At 35.5% G+C, this 20,124-nt stretch overlaps 1 protein-coding gene across 1 annotated transcript; it reads left to right on the forward strand.

Annotated features, from left to right (window-relative positions):
- The first annotated feature begins 4,671 nt into the window (after positions 1–4,671).
- LOC136802512 (uncharacterized) lies at positions 4,672–19,373 on the forward strand. Its single transcript, XM_067059251.1, has 7 exons — positions 4,672–4,892; positions 5,911–6,036; positions 10,998–11,078; positions 14,741–14,907; positions 15,615–15,820; positions 16,764–18,008; positions 18,280–19,373. The coding sequence occupies exons 2-7, from the start codon at positions 5,917–5,919 to the stop codon at positions 18,750–18,752; spliced, it is 2,292 nt and encodes a 763-aa protein (XP_066915352.1). The 5' UTR covers positions 4,672–4,892; positions 5,911–5,916; the 3' UTR covers positions 18,753–19,373.
- Positions 19,374–20,124: the final 751 nt, after the last annotated feature.

Here is a 20,124-nt window from a genome sequence, read left to right on the forward strand (position 1 = left end):
TTGGCCATGAATCGTCAGCTGATCGAGTGTTTAAATCTTGCATATGGTTAACAAAACCATAAAATTCTGTAGGTGTAACTTGACAATGAAACTTTCAAACACACATCCATTGGAATTTAAAAGAGAATACTAAAATTACAACATTACAGTGAAAATTTGAAAACGATCTGAGTAGTTTTTGTGGTGTTATGTTTATGGCTGAAAATGATCCTTTGTATTCATCATTGTTGACTCTGCCTGGCGACCGCTCCTTTTGATTCTTCAAACCCGACACATATTTTTTACAAACATATGACTATGAGAATTCAATAAAGGATACTAAAACACAATTCCAGTGTAAATTTGAACAAGAATTGAGAAATCTTCACAGTTTTATGGCTGAAAATGATCGTTTTTGGACTTTGCCGTATAATTTTTTCATCGCGGCTTGCGACCGTTCCTTTTGATTTTTCAAACCCGACACAGATTTTTTACAAACATATCACTATGAGAATTCAGTAAAGGATACTAAAACACAATTCCTGTGAAAATTTGAACAAGATTGGAGAAATTTTCACAGTGTTATTGCTTGCTGAAAATGATCGTTTTTGGACTTTGTCGTAATTTCATTGCGGCTGGCGACCGTTCCTTTTGATTTTTCAAACTCGACACAGATTTTTTACAAACATATCGTTATGAGAATTCAGTAAAGGATACTAAAACACAATTCCTGTGAAAATTTGAACAAGATTGGAGAAATTTTCACAGTGTTATGGCTGAAAATTATTGTTTTTGGACTTTCTCGTAATTTCATTGCGGCTGGCGACCGTTCCTTTTGATTTTTCAAACTCGACACAGATTTTTTACAAACATATCACTATGAGAATTCAGTAAAGGATACTAAAACACAATTCCTGTGAAAATTTGAACAAGATTGGAGAAATTTTCACAGTTTTATAACTGAAAATTATATTTTTTGGACTTTGTCGTAATTTCATTGGCTGGGGCGACCATCCCTTTTGAAGATTTTTCAAACCCGAAACAGGTTTTTTCCAAATATACCACTATTTATTACATACACACTATTGTACCATTTTATTTGGTTTATCCCTACTCTTTTCCAAGTATTATCCCAACAAAAAAAATAATGCTTAACTCAAAGCTGTGGCCTCTAATTTAGGCTATTTTTCTCCCCAAAATTTTATCCGGACAATCAAATCAACGGCGCATCATGGCTTCGCTATTGGCAAGTTTAGAAAAAAATTAATTTATAAGAACTTGGAAATATTCACTTCTAAATATTTATCTCCTTTAGCTCCAATTTGGAACTTTTTAGTCGAGGATGAGTCGGCGGGGGTGGGATTGGTTCTTTAGGCAAGAAAGTGCATGTGTAAGCACTTAGAAGAGCTAAACTTCCAGCTGGTTTATTTATTTGTTATGATTATTTCTCATACTCGCTCTGCAATAGAATTATTACTTTGCTTTCTGATCTGTTCTGATTAGTAGTTAGTGGGTAACATTCTAACAAAACTAACTCAACAAGCTCATCTTTCACATCTTTGAATCTCTTAAGCCGGAGCTTCCAGCGCAGCTGGTTTATTTATTTTCAAATGAGTATGAGTAATCATAAAGGTCATTTTTGTTGAATTTTATAACATGAACATTAAGCTTACGACTTTAAACTTACTTAAACTTCAGCGATCCTCAACCACTGATTGTCCTTAGGTTGTTCTTAATAGTTCCATTTATTCTGAGACGGAAAAATCGTCTGAGGCGAGTAGTTTGTAAAATGTGATCTTTGGAGGAGATTCTATTTATTGAAACATGAATGGAAAGTACACTCCTCCATAATGCTCATTTTCTAAATTGCTCATCTCAGACAAATTAATCGTCTCAGTATAAATAGAGCTAATCTTAAATTGTTCTCAACTTTGGGCATTTTGGAGACACGACTTGAATTTGTTTAACTGAAAAATCAAAGAACATCCCTTTCCCACCGAATAAAATTAAATATGAAATTTATACATTTTCACTAGCATTCTTATACGATTTAAAGTAAGCAATGCACCTATCAACTCTGAGCGGCCCGGTCGGCTATCCCGGGAAAGAATAACGGAAATTATTCCGGAGTCAGTCGAATCTTAGTCCGGGAAGTGACATCTTACCCCAATTTTTTTCTTTTACTGTATAAGAACATTTTCATAAAAGCATTGAGGCACAAAATCGCCAAAAAATAAGAACAATTTTAGAGCAAAGCTGAGCCTCAAATTACTCATTTTTAAGCAATTTAGGGGCCAAAGTAGTAAAAATTGGGTATAACGCCTAAAATACCTCAATTTCACCCTATAAATAAGAACAGGGTAGGAACAATTTGAGGCTCAAAATGCCCAAAATAACTATAAGCCTCAACAAAATTTTACTGTACCAAGTGTATTTTATCATAGGTATCGTGTTCAGACCAAGGTTTTAAAAGTAATTAAGTCTACATGTTTATTGGACCTACCCCGGTGGAGGTCCTATAAATTAACCGTTGTCCGCTCGTCTGTTCGTCTGTTCGTCCATACGTTCGTTATTAGCTTTCCTCATGATTGGCTCGTTAGTTTTTTCTGATTTTTTGCACAAAGATGCATAACTATAAACCCTCGAATGTGACGGAGCCCGATTTTCAAAAAAAAAATTGGGGGCAAATTTTTTGGACTTTGTGAAAAATTAGGTCGTTAATTTTTTCTGATTTTTTACGGGAAAGTAGGGTACCATCATAGGTAAAAGATGGCTCAAGCAGGTTTTTGCAAAAAAAATTTGTTGGCTCAAAAAACGCATGTTTATCTATAAGAATCACTATTAATAAGCATACATCAATGTTCTTAGTCAAGTTACTCAATTTTTTTATGAGATAGATGTTTTTTTTACTCATGAGGGCTTACTTTTAAAGAAGATGTGTGTTTAGACATGAAATTTTGGTTGCTTGGCTTGTTTTTATAGAAAAACTGGCCAAATTCGATATTTTTTTATAAAAGCACACTATCAATTACTTAGGTATTAGCTTTTTTCGAGATTGGCTCTTTGATTCTTTATGATTTTTTGCACAAAGATGCATAACTATAAACCCTCGAATGTGACGGAGCTCGATTTTTGGAGAAAAAAACTTTGGGGTAAATTTCAGCTTTTTTTCTGACTTTTTGCGTGAAAGTAGGTAAAAGATGGCTCAAGCAGATTTTTGTAAAAAAAGAATTTTTCAGCTCAAAAAACGCATATTTATCTTTAAGAATAACTATTAATAAGCATACATCAATGTTCTTAAAATTACTGAATTTTTTGATGAGATATGTTTTTTTGCTCTCGAAGTCTTGAATATAATATGAAAGAATATTTCAAGAGCATGAAATTTTGGTTTCTAAACGTGTTTTTTTATAAGAAACAAACGACTAATTTAAATAGATCGTCACTATTTGTGTTCTGAATGATTGTTTAATGGTAATGCTTATGTAGATATCAATTATAAATGTGTTAAATGCATAACCAGGTAGCTCCATAAAAGTATCCCTTTTATATTCCTTTTGTATTTAGCTGCACGCTCCTCATAAGTTAAACCAAAGTTTAAAATGGAATCACCCTCTGGTTTAAAAAAAGTTTTTACGATATTATCACAGTTTTCTGAATAGACGAAATCAGAATTCGCAAGTGAAAAGCATGCTCCTTTTGTAAATTATGAAAGGAGAACGTGAAATTTATGACTTAGCGACGCTCGGAGCGTCTCTAGCAATTTAGGCGGTTAATGGGCTTTTAATGAGAATATCATGGATCGAAGTATGGAGATTCCCACACTCCGCAAGAAAAAAATCGATTTATTAAATTCATTTTTTATGAATAGTGATAGAGAGAGAAGAAAGTTGTTTTAAGTGGAAGTTGAAAAAAGGAGTATCATGTCTAATGCAGAGTGGAGGCAGATGTATAAAGATACGGTGGATACCTATAAAAGTATGTATCGAATCGCCTTTCAACCACCGACATTCGAAGAGTGGTTGGTTAGTTTTAACCAGCCGCATATCAGACATCAAAGTCCAGCACAATTCTTCACTACATCACAAGATCAAATTCAATTGCCATCCTCCAGCTGAAATCTCTCATTTCAAAGCCAGGATTATCAATCTGATCAGCTGAACCAACATTTATCAACATCTATCAACCACGCTCTACGTCCATTGATCAAGCGCAAGATTTTTGTCGGCAAGGCCAAGAACTTGAAACTCTGAAATGTACACAAAAACAGCAAACGTCCGATCAGTCTCTAGAAGCAATGCTAATGTTTCAATTCTAGCAACCATTCTGCAGTTTGAAGATGTTGTGTATATACTATCAACTGTTTGCGATCTTCTCTATCAAAAACGAAGCCTCACTCAAACATTCAAAAGGGGATTTCCTCTCTTATGTAATCTATCTAAAAGATGAAATAGCAATTAAGTCGTTGCATTTTTTGATTCCCATTTTAACTTAGTACTACTTAAGCCTTAAAACTTTCATGTCTGAACACGACCATAGTTACCACTAATGACGTAATGATTATTCTCAGAAGTGAAATTAATGCTTGTATTGTTTTTGAAAAAAACATTACATAATGTTTGAATTTTTTTTTTGTTATTTCATTGTGTCATTGTTATCAAAGAACGAGTAGTTAATTCGTTTAAAACAGGCACTTCAATCAAACATATTTTTAAAGTCTTGCATGTACTTGAACAGTGAGGACCTCTGGGCTTATCAACTCAACTTTGCAGTAACATTAGATTTGATTTGATTCTTGTTTTGCCTTTCCTGTTCAATGAATAATAGAGGTTATGAATTGGATGAAGATTGGTCTTTGTGTTTTTTGTAAATTTTGGTTGTGGAACCGAGATTGAGATCTTTTGCAATTTGGAGTAAGTTTACAGACGCTATTTTGTTTTGGTTAAAATGTTATTCTCCGTTAACTTTTTTTTCCCTAAGATTTTAAAGAGGCTGATCGATGTTTTTGAGTCACCCGGGTGATTTGAATTTCAATCATATTAAAACAATTTAGAATATTGTCTGAGGTCATTGAGACTTTTTTTCTATGAGAGCCAGTTAAATTTTTCTGAGCCTCGGCTGTTGTTATTTTTTTGTCACTTTGCGCCTCGAATTGTTCTTACCCGTTTCTTAGTGAGTTCCACTTTGATTATTTTTGAAAAATAGAAAGCTTTCAAGTGCTTTGACGCAAATTTTATATTTTCGCTACAAGCGAAGAGCTTCAAAAATCAGGCCTGGCCATGAAGAAAAGCCTGCGTGTGCCATTATAGCACTTGCAAGCCTTAAATTTGGACTTTCAATACCTGTTGTTGCTTGATTTAGGCGTGCTATTTTAGCACTCGCAAATAATTTTACGTGTGTGCTAGCGTGTGCGCGTGCTATAGCACGCCATTCAAGGCCAGGCCTGAAAATCGAATGTTTAGAGCCCGCAAACCTGGACTCATAACATCCGAAAAAGTCGCAAAGTGGAATAGACGTTACTACGTGAAAAATCCGTGGCTAATTCATATTGTTTTCGGAATGTTTCGGAGCAAAATGACGGAGAAGTTTCTGTTCCGATGAAAATAGTAGAACGAAACCGTTTCCATCTGTTTTGCTTTGTAACGTCTTCTTTTTTTTACGTTTCAAATTTTGACGTTCACAACGGTTTAAATAGAGCCATTCTATTGGTTAAAAGTGACGTAAAAATTGAACTTAACCAATGAAACGGTTTCATTTCGTTTTCGATAGTCGACTATCTCTAATTCGATGGTCAAGGGACTTTTATTCGAATTACAGAGAGTGATTTATATGACTTGGCAACTGAGGGAACAACACTTGAGTTCGAATTATAGAAATATTCGAATAATAGAGGTTCCAATTAAAGAGTTCAATGTATCTTTCTTTTTTCAGGTCAAAATGTACGATAAACCGTTTGACCATCAAACGCTCAGACAATTGAGTAACGAATTTGCACAATGTGTTCAAGATGTAGAAGAAGCGCAGCCGACGGCCGAATGGACAGTTCATCCCGCTAATGTAAGTTATTAATTCATGAATTTTATTGCGTAATGTTTTCTACGGTTTTTGACAGTACAGTATGTGGCCCCCAAAACGGCGATCAAATTTGAAACTTCTCTCAAATCTAGAGGAAAAGAGATTTTACAAAAATTTTTGCTGTATGAAAACCTTTAACATCTCTACTTTATTTCCTGGAAGTTCTTTTTCAAAATTTTCAATTTTAACAATATTTTTCAATCGCTTAAAGATAGGTAGCTTTTTTCTAATGGCCCCCAAAACGGAGGTTTGAAATTTTAGCGATTTCTCGAGATATCTTTAAGATATGAATACAAAATTTTGACCATAGTTTTGAAATATGATTTAGAGGGTCTTGGCATGAATTTATTTGATAAAATTTTTTACAGCATACCCCTGGTTGTCAAAATGCAGGTTTGGGGCCCCCAAAACGGAGGTGTAGCTAAAATCAAATTATTAAGCCCGGTGGTAAAAGGGGGAAAAATTATGAACATATTTGTGTTTTCCCTTAAATTTACGACACGATGGATGTAAAATTTATGATTTTTATAAAATATTTCAAGATTTTCAATATTGCAAAGTCCAAACTGAAAATTTAGAAATTTTCAAAATGACAATTTTGATTTAACAACGTCTTAATCAAGTTTTTGAAAACAAATCTCTTTTGAAAATAGTTCCATTCATGTATGGAATAAGCTGTGAAAATTTTAGAAAAAAAATGAAACTGAAAATATTAAGCTTTAAAGATATTTTTCTCCTATATTTTGCAAAAAAATTACAGAATTTGCCGTTTTTGCTCATTCAGCGAAAATTTTTATATATAATGTTAATTTTTTGTTATAAATTATTAACTCAAGGTGATAGGAATAGAATTCCAAGATTTTTTGCTTTTTCTCATATTTAGAATTTTCGGTTTTGTCAATGCTGATTCTAGGGCTCCAAAATACTGATTGACCTTCAAGATGCTATATCTTTTACCCAGCCTCTAAAGGCACAGATGTATTTGCATTTTCTGAACGGCATTAGATGTAGAAATTTTCCTATACCCCGTTTTCATAACTTATTTTCAATATCCAAGGAGCTAGAGTGAGTTATATGCAATTTTTATCTAATTTTGGTGTTAAAATATTTCCTCTAGAGGCAAATATGTTATTTTGCATCCGTCTCAAACCAGCAAAAACAACCAAGTACAACCATCATTCTTTCAAAATAAACAAAAATCGTTTAATTCTGATAAATCTACAAGTCAGAGGTCGTGTTCAGACCTGAAAGTTTAAGTTTAAGGTTTAAGTAGTATTTTGTTGATATGGGAATTCAATTATAATCACTTTTCTTTTGTTATCATCGATTGGCGATCTCGAGGAATCTCCTTTCCTAGCTTGAAATCATGTCATCTTCTCTCTTGAGATAATTTGAAACAAAAAAGATTTCAGGGAATCCCTCTGCGAAACACTAATTCGTGTTCGTTGAAGCCATTACTGCTAGAGATGCTCCGAGCGTCTCTAAGTCATAAATTTCACGTTCTTTATTCTTCATTTACAAAAGGAGCATGCTTTTCACTTGCGAATTCTGATTTCGTCTATTCAGAAAACTGTAACGAAATCGTAAAAACTTTTTTTTAAACCAGAGGGTGATTCCTTTTTAAACTTTGGTTTAACTAATGAGAAGCGTGCCGTTAAATACAAAAGGAATATAAAAGAAACATGTAGACCTAATTGCTTTAAACCTTGGTCTGAACACGACCAGAATCTTCATTTTAATGAAAACCTCCGTTTTGGGGGCCGTCTCCGTTTTGGGGGCCATATACTGTAGTGACAAATTTTAAATCCTTTTGTGGTGACTAATAGACCTTTACATAAATTACGTCACGAACGCATCACTTTCCTCGTTTTAAAATTATTGCCATGGTCCCAGCGGGTTTTATTAAAACTACTTTCTATTTATAAAAAAATAATTTAATGTCTCAAGGGTCATAATCACCATGGAATTGTTTGAATAAGAGGAAAGTAATGTTCGTGACGTAATTTCTGAAAAGGTCTATTGAATCCCACACAGGAGATTATGGTCTAGCCCACAAGGCTTGTTTACTCCATCGACGTGGGCTATCAACCTCGATAGTAATTTTCTTCTCATAATCTTCTCAAAATTAATCCGATTAATATATATATAAAATTTTACTATTTCCTATTCCTAGAAAATAAGGACAGAGAGCCCTTTAAGAAGACTCTCTGTCTATCTTGCATTTTTCTTTGCAATAGCCAGTCCACAAAACTTTTCAATCGAACAATTCTCATTTTTAATTACTTGATCGAGTAAAGTCAAAGAAATTCTACCACGTTTGCAATTTTTATCATCATTAAACATTAACAATTTACTCAAGCGACCAGAAGGCATTCTCACAACATGAGCTGCGTAGTTTCGTTGTTGTTGTTTGATAAAAACATTAACATCTGAGGTACCACATATAGTGTGAAGCTGGTTGTTGCTAATGACGTATCGAAAACCATTATTGACCTCATCTACATAACGAAATCCACCTCTGACCATTCTCCTCAAAAACATTCTATAGGTGACATCGAGGCGGTCGTACTGGAGAGACGTTAAGTTCCAGTTCTAACATGAATACGTTAACCGGCTCCTGACGAAACTGTTGAGGAAGAAGATACGAACACGTAGGTTGATTTGGAAGTTTTGTAGCAGGTTAGACATTTGGGCGAATTTTACAATTGCAAGTGAATTCGTTGATTGAGTCTGCTTCCCCTGTGTTTGTGAAGTTGCTAAGGACAGCACCAAGCTATTTGAATTCTTGACATTTTGAGAGTTGCTTCACGAAAAGATACGATAGAATCGAGATATTGTTCTTGATTGATGGTCATTGTTTCGGTTTTCGAGACATTGATTGTCAAACCAAAGGCAGTGAAAGTTAAATCCAAAAGCTCTGTTGCAGCACTGATACCCTCGAGTGAAAGTAAAAAGAGGACGATGTCATCAGCATATCCACACCAATTGAGAGTCGCTTCTCCCCAAGTTCTTATACCACTGCTTCATCTCGAATCTTTCTGCACGAGAGTGTGCTTGTGGGTTAACTCGATATTTGTGTTTGAAGAACTTGATTCGGTTATCATCTTTACATTTTTCGATAAATACTCTCATAACGAAGTCTAGATATAAATTGAACAAAAAGGGACTTTCGGGTCCCCCTTGACGCACACCGGAAGTCGTTTTGAAGGATATCATAGCATCGTCGTAGGTGAGGGTGGTATTTTCGTACAAGGTTTGAAGAATTTCGAAAGTTCGAGGGATGGATCTATCAGGGAAGCGCAGTTTTATACTTTCAAAGAGCCAGCTTCGTGGTATGTGGTCGAAAGCTGCACTTAGATCAACAAATAGAAGAAATGTAGTATCATGAATTCAGGCATTTTAGAAGCACTCAACTCTCTAATACCCCCTAAATAAACACTTAAATAACAATTAACAATAACAAGGGGATAATCATTTTTACAGACACGTACAGTTATCGTCAAACGTTTAAGTTTTTAACCAATCAAAGAGATTTATTTAAATTGGATTGACGTAAAAAGGCACTTAGGAAGAAAATAATCCCTTCTAAGTGGATTTAGATCGAAACTCGATCTTAACGAGCTCCTCAAAAGCGGAAGAAAAATAAATACTCGAAAGTAAACGCTCCTCCAATTCGATAATTGTCAGCCTATTATATCAGATGGGACCTCAGTTTCGATTGTAACTTTCATAAAAATCTTATCAGAATATTGCCATGGGAAGATTGATGTCACTTGGAACCATTGTATTAAATTTTTCGAGGTTTTGACGTCATTCAATTATAAATCAAAAATGGTAAGGTGGTCTGATACAGGCTACTTTATCATTCCTTCTCTAACTTGACCTTTTTTATAAGAATACATTTCCTAAGAATCTTTTTGAGACGATAACACGTTTTTTTTTAATATTAAACTATATAAGAACATAAGGCTTCGATGCCCAAAATGTTAAGAACAAGTTAAGAACATGTTAAGGCTTCGCGGACTCTAAAACACACAATTTCTTAGGAAAATGGACATAAATACTCAAAAAACGGTGAAAATAAGAACATATTAAGAATATCTTTAGGCTTACAACTCAAAAAGTTAAGAACTCTGACCATAGTGAATTTTTCATAATTGTCGTGTATAAATTGTGTTTTTCTGACTGATGTAACCAACACCCGGGGGGGCACTCGATCTGAAAACGACCATACGTTCGGCCCAAAATTTGGCTTCTAAAATCGGACCCTTAGAGTGCAGTGAATTTCCATGAAAAATCATACCCTTACAGTGCACTTTTTCAAAATTTCTCGCCCGTAAGGACGAAAATTTTTGCAATTTTCCAAGAAAATGTGGAATTTTTCCTCCAAAATTGACCAATTTTATGCCAATTTTACCAAAAAATTGGCCTTTTATCACAATTTTCTACCCTTAAGGGCCGAACGTCTGGTAGGTCATTTACCTTGAGTGCTTGCAATTAAATTCTTAATTACTCTTACTTGAAGGCAATTCTTTGTTGAAAGTGTTAAAAAACCTAAAAGAACTGAAAAGAAAATTTTTATGTTCTAATACTAAAATCAATTTTTCGACTATGCTCAGAGCCCTTAAGAACATCTAAAGGCTTCAAAATTTATGTTCTTATAAAAAAACGTGTTTTGCCTTATATTGGGCTTTTCTAGAAAAAAAATTGTACCCCCTATGTTGAGGACCGCCCTGGATTTTTTCCCCAATTTTTCAGGACCTCCTTGGATTTTTTGTTCTTATTTTTTTTAAACACCCTGGGTTTTTGACCTCGTTTTACTGACCGCCCTGGAATTTTCATTTTCCAGACCAGCATGTGCGTCACTCCTCCTCAACACTGGGGGGTACTGACTATTCCTGGAATAGCCCATTAAAGCATACTTTTTTTTTGCTGTTTTACAGATGAAATTCCGGACAAAGGATGAAGGTCTAAATCACGGACATTTGAAAGGAGAGGGCAATGCTCAATACCCTCAATTTGCGGTACGTATTCCATTACAGTTTATTCTCTCTCTCTAATTCGATCTTTAAATAACCTAAAATTTTCTTCGAATTAGAGAGAGAGTTGACTGTAGTAAGATTTTGTACTGAATCCTTGTGACGAGATAGAACTTAGAATTTTTCAATCTTTAGGCTGATGTTGCTATTCATGACGTCTCCTGTATGTGTGCAAGTCTCATAACATTTATTAGTACATATTTTTTAGACTGTTGTAGTTTAGTTTGACAACCATCCCTATATTCAACTCATCAACGTTCATCTCGTTACTCACAAATTCTTAATAGAGAATTTTTTATCTGTCCATTGTAGTTCCTATGCCCGGGGGGGGGGGCACTCGATTTCTAAACGACGGCATGTGCCGCCAAAAAAATGACTTTCAAAATCGGACACTTTATACAGTGCAGCACTTGAGGAGTGAAAAGATACCCTTACAGTGCATTTTATCGAACGTTTCTGGCCCTTACAGTGTAGTTTGATATAATGTCCTATTTTGGTGAAAATGAACAAAATGCAAAACAATGGGCAAACCTACCCTTAAAGGCGGTACATACCGTGGGTCGGACCATATGAGTGCCCCCTCCCTGGGTGCCTATGTGGTTTCACTGTCTGCAATTTTAACCCCTACTTTCTGCTACTCAGTGTACTTGATCATCCATTTTATAGACATAAGGCTTCTTCAGGTAAAGGACTTTGTGGCTATTATCATACAAGATTCACCTTATTTGATAGCTACCGTATTAATTATATTAAACGCCCCTCTTCTTTTTTAAACGCCTCAGAGATTCCACTCGGCATGTTTTTCATGATTTTCATGATTATTGCAAATTTGGCAGGGGGTCACGCAGTTGGTACCAGACATCGTGACGGTTAGTACCGTGGTGGGTCATATTTCATTTTTGAAATTTGCAGTTAGTACTTTGTGGGTACTAACTGCTGTATAGGGTGGTGTAAAATAAATTTCAACTCAATCAAAGGGTACTTTTAGGGTACTAACTGCTATGAGGGGTGGTGTGCCATAAATTTCTAATCAATCAAATAGTACTTCTAGGGTACTAAATGCACAAAAAACTGGTCTTATCCATATTAATAGCCTTTTTCAATGTAGGAGCTTTAATTGTTTCACTTTCGAGACTTGAGAGACCAAAGCTTGAATCTAAATCCCATAAGGAATAGTTTTGAAATTGTGCGCCGCTACTAAATTACGTCATTATGATTTACGTTTTGTTAGCTGTGCTTGTCAGCCAGCTTTTTGTTTTTATTAATTTGCACAGCACTGAAATGTCTTCTTTAGCTTTGCTTCAAGTTGTGTGTCAAACAATGCAAAAGTGATGTTTTATTTCTGGGACTTTAAACCTAATATGTTGGGCAGACTTTACTTTATGTTGAGATTTGTAGCTTTGTACCATATAATGTTGGGCTTTGTATTTATTATAAATCAAATAGAGAAAAATCACCAAGGTTAGTCAGGGCCGGCGAAACCGGGGGGGGGGGGGCTAGGGGGGGCTGTAGCCCCCCCCCCACTTTTTTGCAAAAAAAAAAAGAGTGAGAGAGAGAAAGAGAGGGTGAGAAAAAAGACTTGGCTACGTTCAACAATGAAGCCAAAACGGTTTAACAATCTTTCTTTGCTCCATATCCATATAAAAATCTAAGGGTTAAACTTGATTTAGATGAGGTTGGTAGAGATTTGTGTGGACTCGAGAGCGTCATTTTAATTAATTTGGAAAATTTTAATTTTTATTACTTTATACTTACTGTTAAAGCTCTCAATCTACTTTTACTTATGAATTTTGAACATGTTAACGTCCGCTTTATTTACTTAAAGGGTTTCATTTTGTTATTATATAGTAGTATATTCTTTGGTGATTATCAGTATAAAAAAACGCCTAACTTTTTTGATTTTTTCATTCCAATAACTTCACAAAAATTAAATTTAGACCACTTCTAGGCCAATGTAGAGTACTATAATTTCAAAAATTTTCCGGCCCGTCGGCCCCAACCATGGTTGGGCCTCCTTAGTCACTATATCATTTAGCCCCCTCACTTTTAAAACCGATTCGCCGGCCCTGTTAGTGTCAACTCTAGGGCTGCCTAGGGTACTGACAGGTTTCAAATAGTGATTACCCCGAGTGCCGGTCAAAGAAGACCATTAAACCGGGCAGAATAGGGGGTGGTACCAACCTGTCAATAGTCAAATGCGCTTAGTACTTCAGGGTGCTAAATGCAAATAGGGGTGGTGTCAACCTGTCAATGGTCAAATACACTTAGTACTTTTGGGTACTAACTGCTAAGGAGTGGTGGGTATACTCTCAAATTTTCAATTTTGTAGTTAGTCATCATGATGTCGGGTACCAACTGCACGACCCCCCCCCCCCCCTTGAATTTTGCATTTTTCATAATTTTTGGCATGTTTTGGATCATTTCGGCATGTTTTTCAGAGAATATCAGGGAATTTAGTTTATTTTGTCTCTTCTCTATCCTGATATTCACATTATTCATTAAAGATAGCTCAAGATAGCACTTTCAGCACCCCAAAGTTCTAAAATTTTCCCCCTGCCCAACCATGGTGGGCAACGTTAAATATTATCCTAAGTTTTCAATAAATACCATTGACAGAAATGTTAAAGCAAGGATGTGTCAGGCATAATCATTTTACTCCGTTCAAACTCTACTTAAAAAAAACAAGTAGCCAATGGCAGTTTTATCAAGACCACATGTCACTGAACCACCTCATTATTTTTCCTGGGTTTAGACAGGTCCATGACCTCGTCAAAAGCGAGGTTAAGTATACCGGGATAATCGCGACGACCGACGAAAAATGTAACAGGCTAGTGAAAATACGAAAATTGATTGGTTGAAACTCACTAGCCTGTTACATTTTCGTCCGTTGTCGTGATTATACCGATTTACTTAACCTCACTAAAACACAGGGTTTTTTTAAAGCACTATTTTTAAAAATATCTCTTGCATAATAGCTTGTATTCTAGTGTCTGGATATAACTACATGATTTTTAAATATTTCTCCTTTGGGGCCAACCTTGGTATTTTCAGGAACAGGGCTCCCTAAAGCTAAAATTTGCCTTATGTACATTTTTCTGATTCTTAGTTATATTGCTCCTACATTTCAATCAGTTATTTTCTATATAGTTTTCCACCCTTGAAAAGACACTTTTTGTATCTTGAAAATCATAAACTTTCCCTATTGTCCAACCATGGTGGGCTACATTTTTAATTTCAGCCTTTAATTGATTAATAAATTCTAAGTAAAATGATTTCTACTTATGTTTGTGATATTGAGGTAATTGTTGACACTGTTGTATTAGTGTTGTATATTGTTGTATCGTACAAGCTGTACGAGCTATACAGTATATACCTAAATTAGTCAGAAAATTCAGGGAAACTAAGGTAAAATTGTGGATCGATTTTTCATCATGTCTACATCACTGTTTTTAGGTACGGGAAACACGGGGATTTCGTTGATTAATATCTCTACTTTTCAGTATCTTTTTCATGTTTTTCCATTTGAAATTGGCATTATTTAGCATTTTTATCTGCTATTTTTGGCATTTTTTCATGCATGTTTTTTCAAAAATGCCAGTGGAATATCTGCCTCTCCTCGCATAAACTTTTCCTGCTTTTTCCAACAGGTTACAAATCCGACACCAAACACGTTGTTTATGGCGTTCGTATGCATGTTAGTCACTGACAAAGACGGTCATTATATTCATCCGCATGCTGTGGTTGACAAGAAAACTAAAATGGAAGTAGGCGCCCGATGCTTTTGTGTTCCGCCTCATTCTACCACCACCGTAGAGTAAGTTTGAAAAACTGTTTTCTCCCAAGGTACATTTGGCTGTTTCATTTAATATCAAAGCAGGGGGTGTACGAATCTTTCCTAGCTAAAAAAATCTTGAAATTTTGTGGATAATCCTGGAAAATAGCAAAATTTTCGAAAAGCTCTCTGTTGTCCATCGAAAAATTGAAATCTAAACGAGCTAACCATAATGCTTAGTCATTCCTTGGAAGCAATTAGCAAAAAAAAACTATAATCAAGCTGCCTTGTAAAATGCAAAATAATCCCCCCTAGAATTTCTTCTTTTTGGACCACCTGGAAATGTTTACACACCCATGTACGAATAGAAAATGGAATGACCCATCGTCAACGCTTCGTTTCAATCTATCTTTTCTTCCGTACCTAATTCAGATGGTTTGAGCGATTCATTTTGTCTGTACATTTGTGAGTCTGCTACTCAAAGGGACCACAGAAGGAGTCTACAAGCTAAATATTTCAAACCATCTGATTATCTCTTTCAGGTAATCAAAAAAGTTTAGGGTTTTGATGGCTAAGCTGTGTAGAGATTAGTAAATATTTAGTAACATTCGCTTTTCATTATGACTAGAATATGAGATTTTGAGTTACTCTCCAGTCAAAATTCATATTTCAAAACTTCTAAAATAAGCTAAAGCATGTTGCTTTTCATGTGAACAGAAAATAACTTTTTTTTCCATCTTATTTTTCAGTATTAAAGATCTTGCAATTCGTCGAATTTTACAAAAATACTTTCGCTACTTTATCAAGAAACTCACGGACGAGAATGGCAACCTTTACACTGCAGAAGATATTCATCAAGTTTATGATTTCAAAAAATCGATCGAAAGTCAACTCGATTTAGACAATTTACCAAAGGAAGCTCACAAGGGATATAAACAAGGCAAAGAGAACAAAGGTGAGTGTCACCGCCGATTTGTGTAATTGAAATATCTGGGTGTTCCTAACAATTCTCTGGTATATATATGATTATCGTCCACCTCTAAGCAAAACGCACTGTCGATTATTTTTAGATATCCGATAGCAAGATATCTCTTCTGTAGCAGCGAGCATAAAGAAAATGTTTATTGATCAAATAATTATTTAAATGTCACAGATAAAAAAACAGATAAACAGAAAGAAATTCGAACGTTTTGTAATTAATTTTGATTTTTCTTGTCGAATATCTGCTTAATATTCCCCAAATAGTTCACTTCTTCATACCAGTATATGATTATTCGTCTATCTGCCCTTGTTTGGTAATGAGATGTTCCATTTAATATCCATTCACAGCTAGTGATTCTTTTAACCACATTGAGCTGGGGCCGTTTTTGTAAACTTAGATTGAATTTCTAATATGCCTGAAAGGGAACTTGCTCAGCAAAGCTGTACATTTGTGAATGTTGGGGGCATTGTGGTTGTTCAGAGGGCGAACTCTCGAAGACTCTTGTATATTTAGATGATAATTAGTTATTGTTGCTCATAAACAACAAAAAATATTAAGTTCTCATTTATTTTGGATTGAGTTTCAAAGACTCAATCTTGAGTATTTTGGCCGGTATACGGACACAAAAGTGCTTAGAAAACCCCTAACAATTTTTTTGGTTATCCCCTGGAAATATGGTAATCTTGCGAAAGGCCCCTCGAAAAGGGATAATTGTCCTTGGAAAAATTGTTTTATACCGTAAAGTGAGGATAGAACTATAATCTTTTGCCCCTTTGAAATTTGAAAATCGACTTTTATTCAGGGGTATTCCTTAGAAATTTAAATCAGGTCCCTTCTCAAAAACCTTTATGGAACCCTTTGATATAAAGGAACATATCATTTCACAGTTTAAAAAACTTTTGTTCTTCCTTTATAGCTATCCGAGAATTATGCGAACTTATCAGTTTAAAGGAAGTGTATTTGAAAATCGACATCTTTATTCTTCCTTCGTCACAAGAAGAAAAGAACCTTCTATCCTTCCCAAGACAAGATCAGTTGAAAATGCTGCACGAGAATTATAGAAAATTAGCAACGCTCGCTCCCAAGTGTATTCAGGAACCAGGAAATGGGAAACCAGCCGACGAAGAAACGCCCATAAACAGTGTGCCAAATCATATCACGTCCAATGACAGGAGCAATAACGCCCAGCCAAACTTGTTTCGACAAACTGGAGACGCAGACCAAAGCATTTCGTTAATCACTCCAGAAGTATCCCAAATGGTCGCGGTGGAAAATTCTGAAGCACCGAGAAATCCTCTCGGAGGCAACGGTGTTCAGGGGTTTGGCCAAAAGAATAACTATCCTAGTGCAAATGCTCTTTTCTCCCAAACATCTAACTTGATGGAAAAGCAAAGGAATGATCATACTTCACAATTCATGGTCAACTCTCACTGGAATACACCAATTGATGGTTATGCTTTCACACCATCTCAAACACAAATCCCAAACAATCCAACATATTTTCAGACATACCAGAAAACGGAACTCAACCGACAAAGCATAGCTTTACGAAACACTGAGTTTATGACTCAGACTCCAGCTATAACTGGATATGACCCAGACTCTGTCCACCCTATAACTAGTCCCATGACCGATTCGCTACAACCAGACCACAGACAAGTTGCGCATGCTCTATTGAATCAAGGCAACGATCAACTCTCAGGTCAAGTTTTATCCCAATGTAATGATACCAGCCATTACCAAGATAAAACTTTCACCTTTCCATCGCTGGTATACAACCAAAATAATGGTACTGCAAACTATAACCAATCAGCTCAACAAATGACAGCTTTCCTCCAGAACCAGGGGAATCAGAATGTAAATATTGGAAGCTTCTTTAACACTGGGAACAAGCCAGTTCAACAGAGCATTCATCTATGGAGCAGCAACAATCAACAAGCAAACCTTCAACACCAGAATACAGTCGCTGTAGATTGCCAACAAGATCAACACACTTACTGTCCATCCTCAGAGCTGAACACCTTTCCACGCTATGCTTTCCAAGAGTCTCCCAGCAATGGCCCCTGGATTTCACCTTGCATGGAAATCACGGCAACTGGGGACAGCGAATACATCAATAAACCAATTAATGAGCTTTCACAACAAACTGTACAAATGAACGGTGAGTGGATTTTACTAAATGAAGCGCGGATCCCTCCTATTTTCTTTATCAGTGTGAATAATAAGTCAACTTATTTTTCTTTTTGGTTTGACTCAAAATTTTAGAATTTGACACTTTTTTTCTTCACCCGACCGCTGTAGAAAACTCTGCTCAGTTGCGTTAGTTAAATCTAAATCTTCTCTCAAGCTCGAACCAAAGCTCTGCGGATTGTTACTAAGCTTAAATATTATACACGACTCCAGATTTACCAAATCCATTTTTCTATTCTTAGAACCATCAAAAGCTGTCGAAAATTCATCAAATTGTAAAAGCTTTGGACAAAGAACGTACAAAAATGCCTCAATAACCGCTGAGCACGAAGCTATATTCGAAGCGTTAGAGATACCTGTTACGAACTACTCAAAACCGCCCACCACACGCCAACGTCAACGCCATATTAGAAATCCTTACAGTCAAGCACTTAAGATAAAACGGAAAACTCCAACAAGCAACACTGAGGCTATCTATCATCTACAAGTCGAATTTCCCACACCATCTTATTCATCTACCTTGACCACGACACAGGTAGAAGGTCACACTTCCTGTCAACAAAATTTCGAAAATTTCCCTATAAACATACCCGGTGAAGCTGTTTCCACAGAGTTAGAAATACCGCCGGGTTTTGATTATCAAGACTATTTAAAAGATTGCGACAACTTTGAGTTACAATTACAATCACAATCGCCTACACCAATTGAATTATGATTTATGATGAATAATTTTTTACAATTTGATTTTTTTGATTTTCACTTTATTTAACGTTGGAAAATTATAAAAAATAGTAACTTAATACTAATACAATTTGACAAATAAGGACCGAAGTTTGCGACAACTTTGAGTTACAGTTACAATCGCCTACACCAATTGAATTATGATTAAATTATAACGAATTTCTATTTAAATTTTGATAAATATGGACCGTTTTATTTTAACATGATAAATGACATACACACCCCACTGAGCTTCATCAAAGATATCATTCATCTGCATTGTGTTGCCACGATGCAAACACAACGCCACACTTCCTACCAACATACTTCTGAAAATATTCCAAATAGCCATACAGTCGAAACAGTGTACGGAAAGATAGAAAGGTTCCTGGACTAATGTATTGAAGATTTGTCATAAAAATGCATATGTTATGAGTCATAATTGCACGCTGGAATTTTTTCATAAACAGTTTAGTGCACGGGTAAACACGAGCATTTATAAATGATGTAACGCTTGGTGTTTCAGCAAATCTACTTTACCACTTCAATGATTTTTATTTTACATTTAGATTTGTATTATTTTTAACACAGAAAAATAATGGATGGGGACACAGGCTTTGAAAAGTTGTTTATATTCCTATGCCCCCTCCCCCATCTTTCCTTCCGACCATTTGCGTTAGATTTTTCTTATCTATATTCTTAGGTTCCAAATAAATGGGGGGTTCGAATAAACGGGGGGGGTGGAAAGTTTTCGAGATTTTAATAAACGGGGGATGGAGGACCTAATTGCCGGGGGGATTGGAAATTGTACTTCTGATAAATATAGGCTAAAATCAGGCTATTTAGAGCAAAATAAGGGGCCTTCTCTTCGACAGCTGAAAATATTCTTAAAAATCAATAAACGGGGGGGGGGGTCCTAATAAGTTTCGGGAGGGTTGGAAGATTAATTTAATCGAAAAATTAACAAGCGGGGGGGCGTTTATTTGGAACCCCAAGAGTAACTATTCCTTCATACGTCTGACGACTTTTTCTGATACAGTCTTATTTACATAATTCGAACTTTCTACCTAGTGTTTCAAAAATATGTCAAAGTTTTGAGATTCTCGAAAAACAAGAAATGTTACCTTATCATAGTAGACCTTTCATAGATGACGTCACAAGCAACGCTTAGCTCGTTTTCGAAATATTGCTATGGTGATTAATTCCCCTACGAAGGCTACCCTTTACAAAAGTAACAATTGGATAATGTTTAAGAAAAAGCCTTTTGGTTGAAATAATGAAAATCGCCATAAAAAAGCGCCAAGGGCGTTTCGAAAAAAAACAGAATTAATAAGTTAGTTTCCTCCCGAACCCCAAATTTTAAATAA

Source organism: Clytia hemisphaerica, unplaced genomic scaffold, assembly GCF_902728285.1.
Source record: "Clytia hemisphaerica strain Z4C2 unplaced genomic scaffold, Clytia hemisphaerica genome assembly, whole genome shotgun sequence".
NCBI lineage: Eukaryota > Metazoa > Cnidaria > Hydrozoa > Leptothecata > Clytiidae > Clytia > Clytia hemisphaerica.

What these genes read in the sequence shown, in the direction of transcription:
- LOC136802512 (XM_067059251.1), top strand. Translation starts at nt 5,917, where the DNA reads ATGTACGATAAACCGTTTGACCATCAAACGCTCAGACAATTGAGTAAC. An exon ending in CATTCTACCACCACCGTAGA is followed by an intron (nt 14,908 to 15,614) that starts GTAAGTTTGAAA and finishes CTTATTTTTCAG; the next exon opens with TATTAAAGATCTTGCAATTC. An exon ending in ACAAGGCAAAGAGAACAAAG is followed by an intron (nt 15,821 to 16,763) that starts GTGAGTGTCACC and finishes CTTCCTTTATAG; the next exon opens with CTATCCGAGAATTATGCGAA.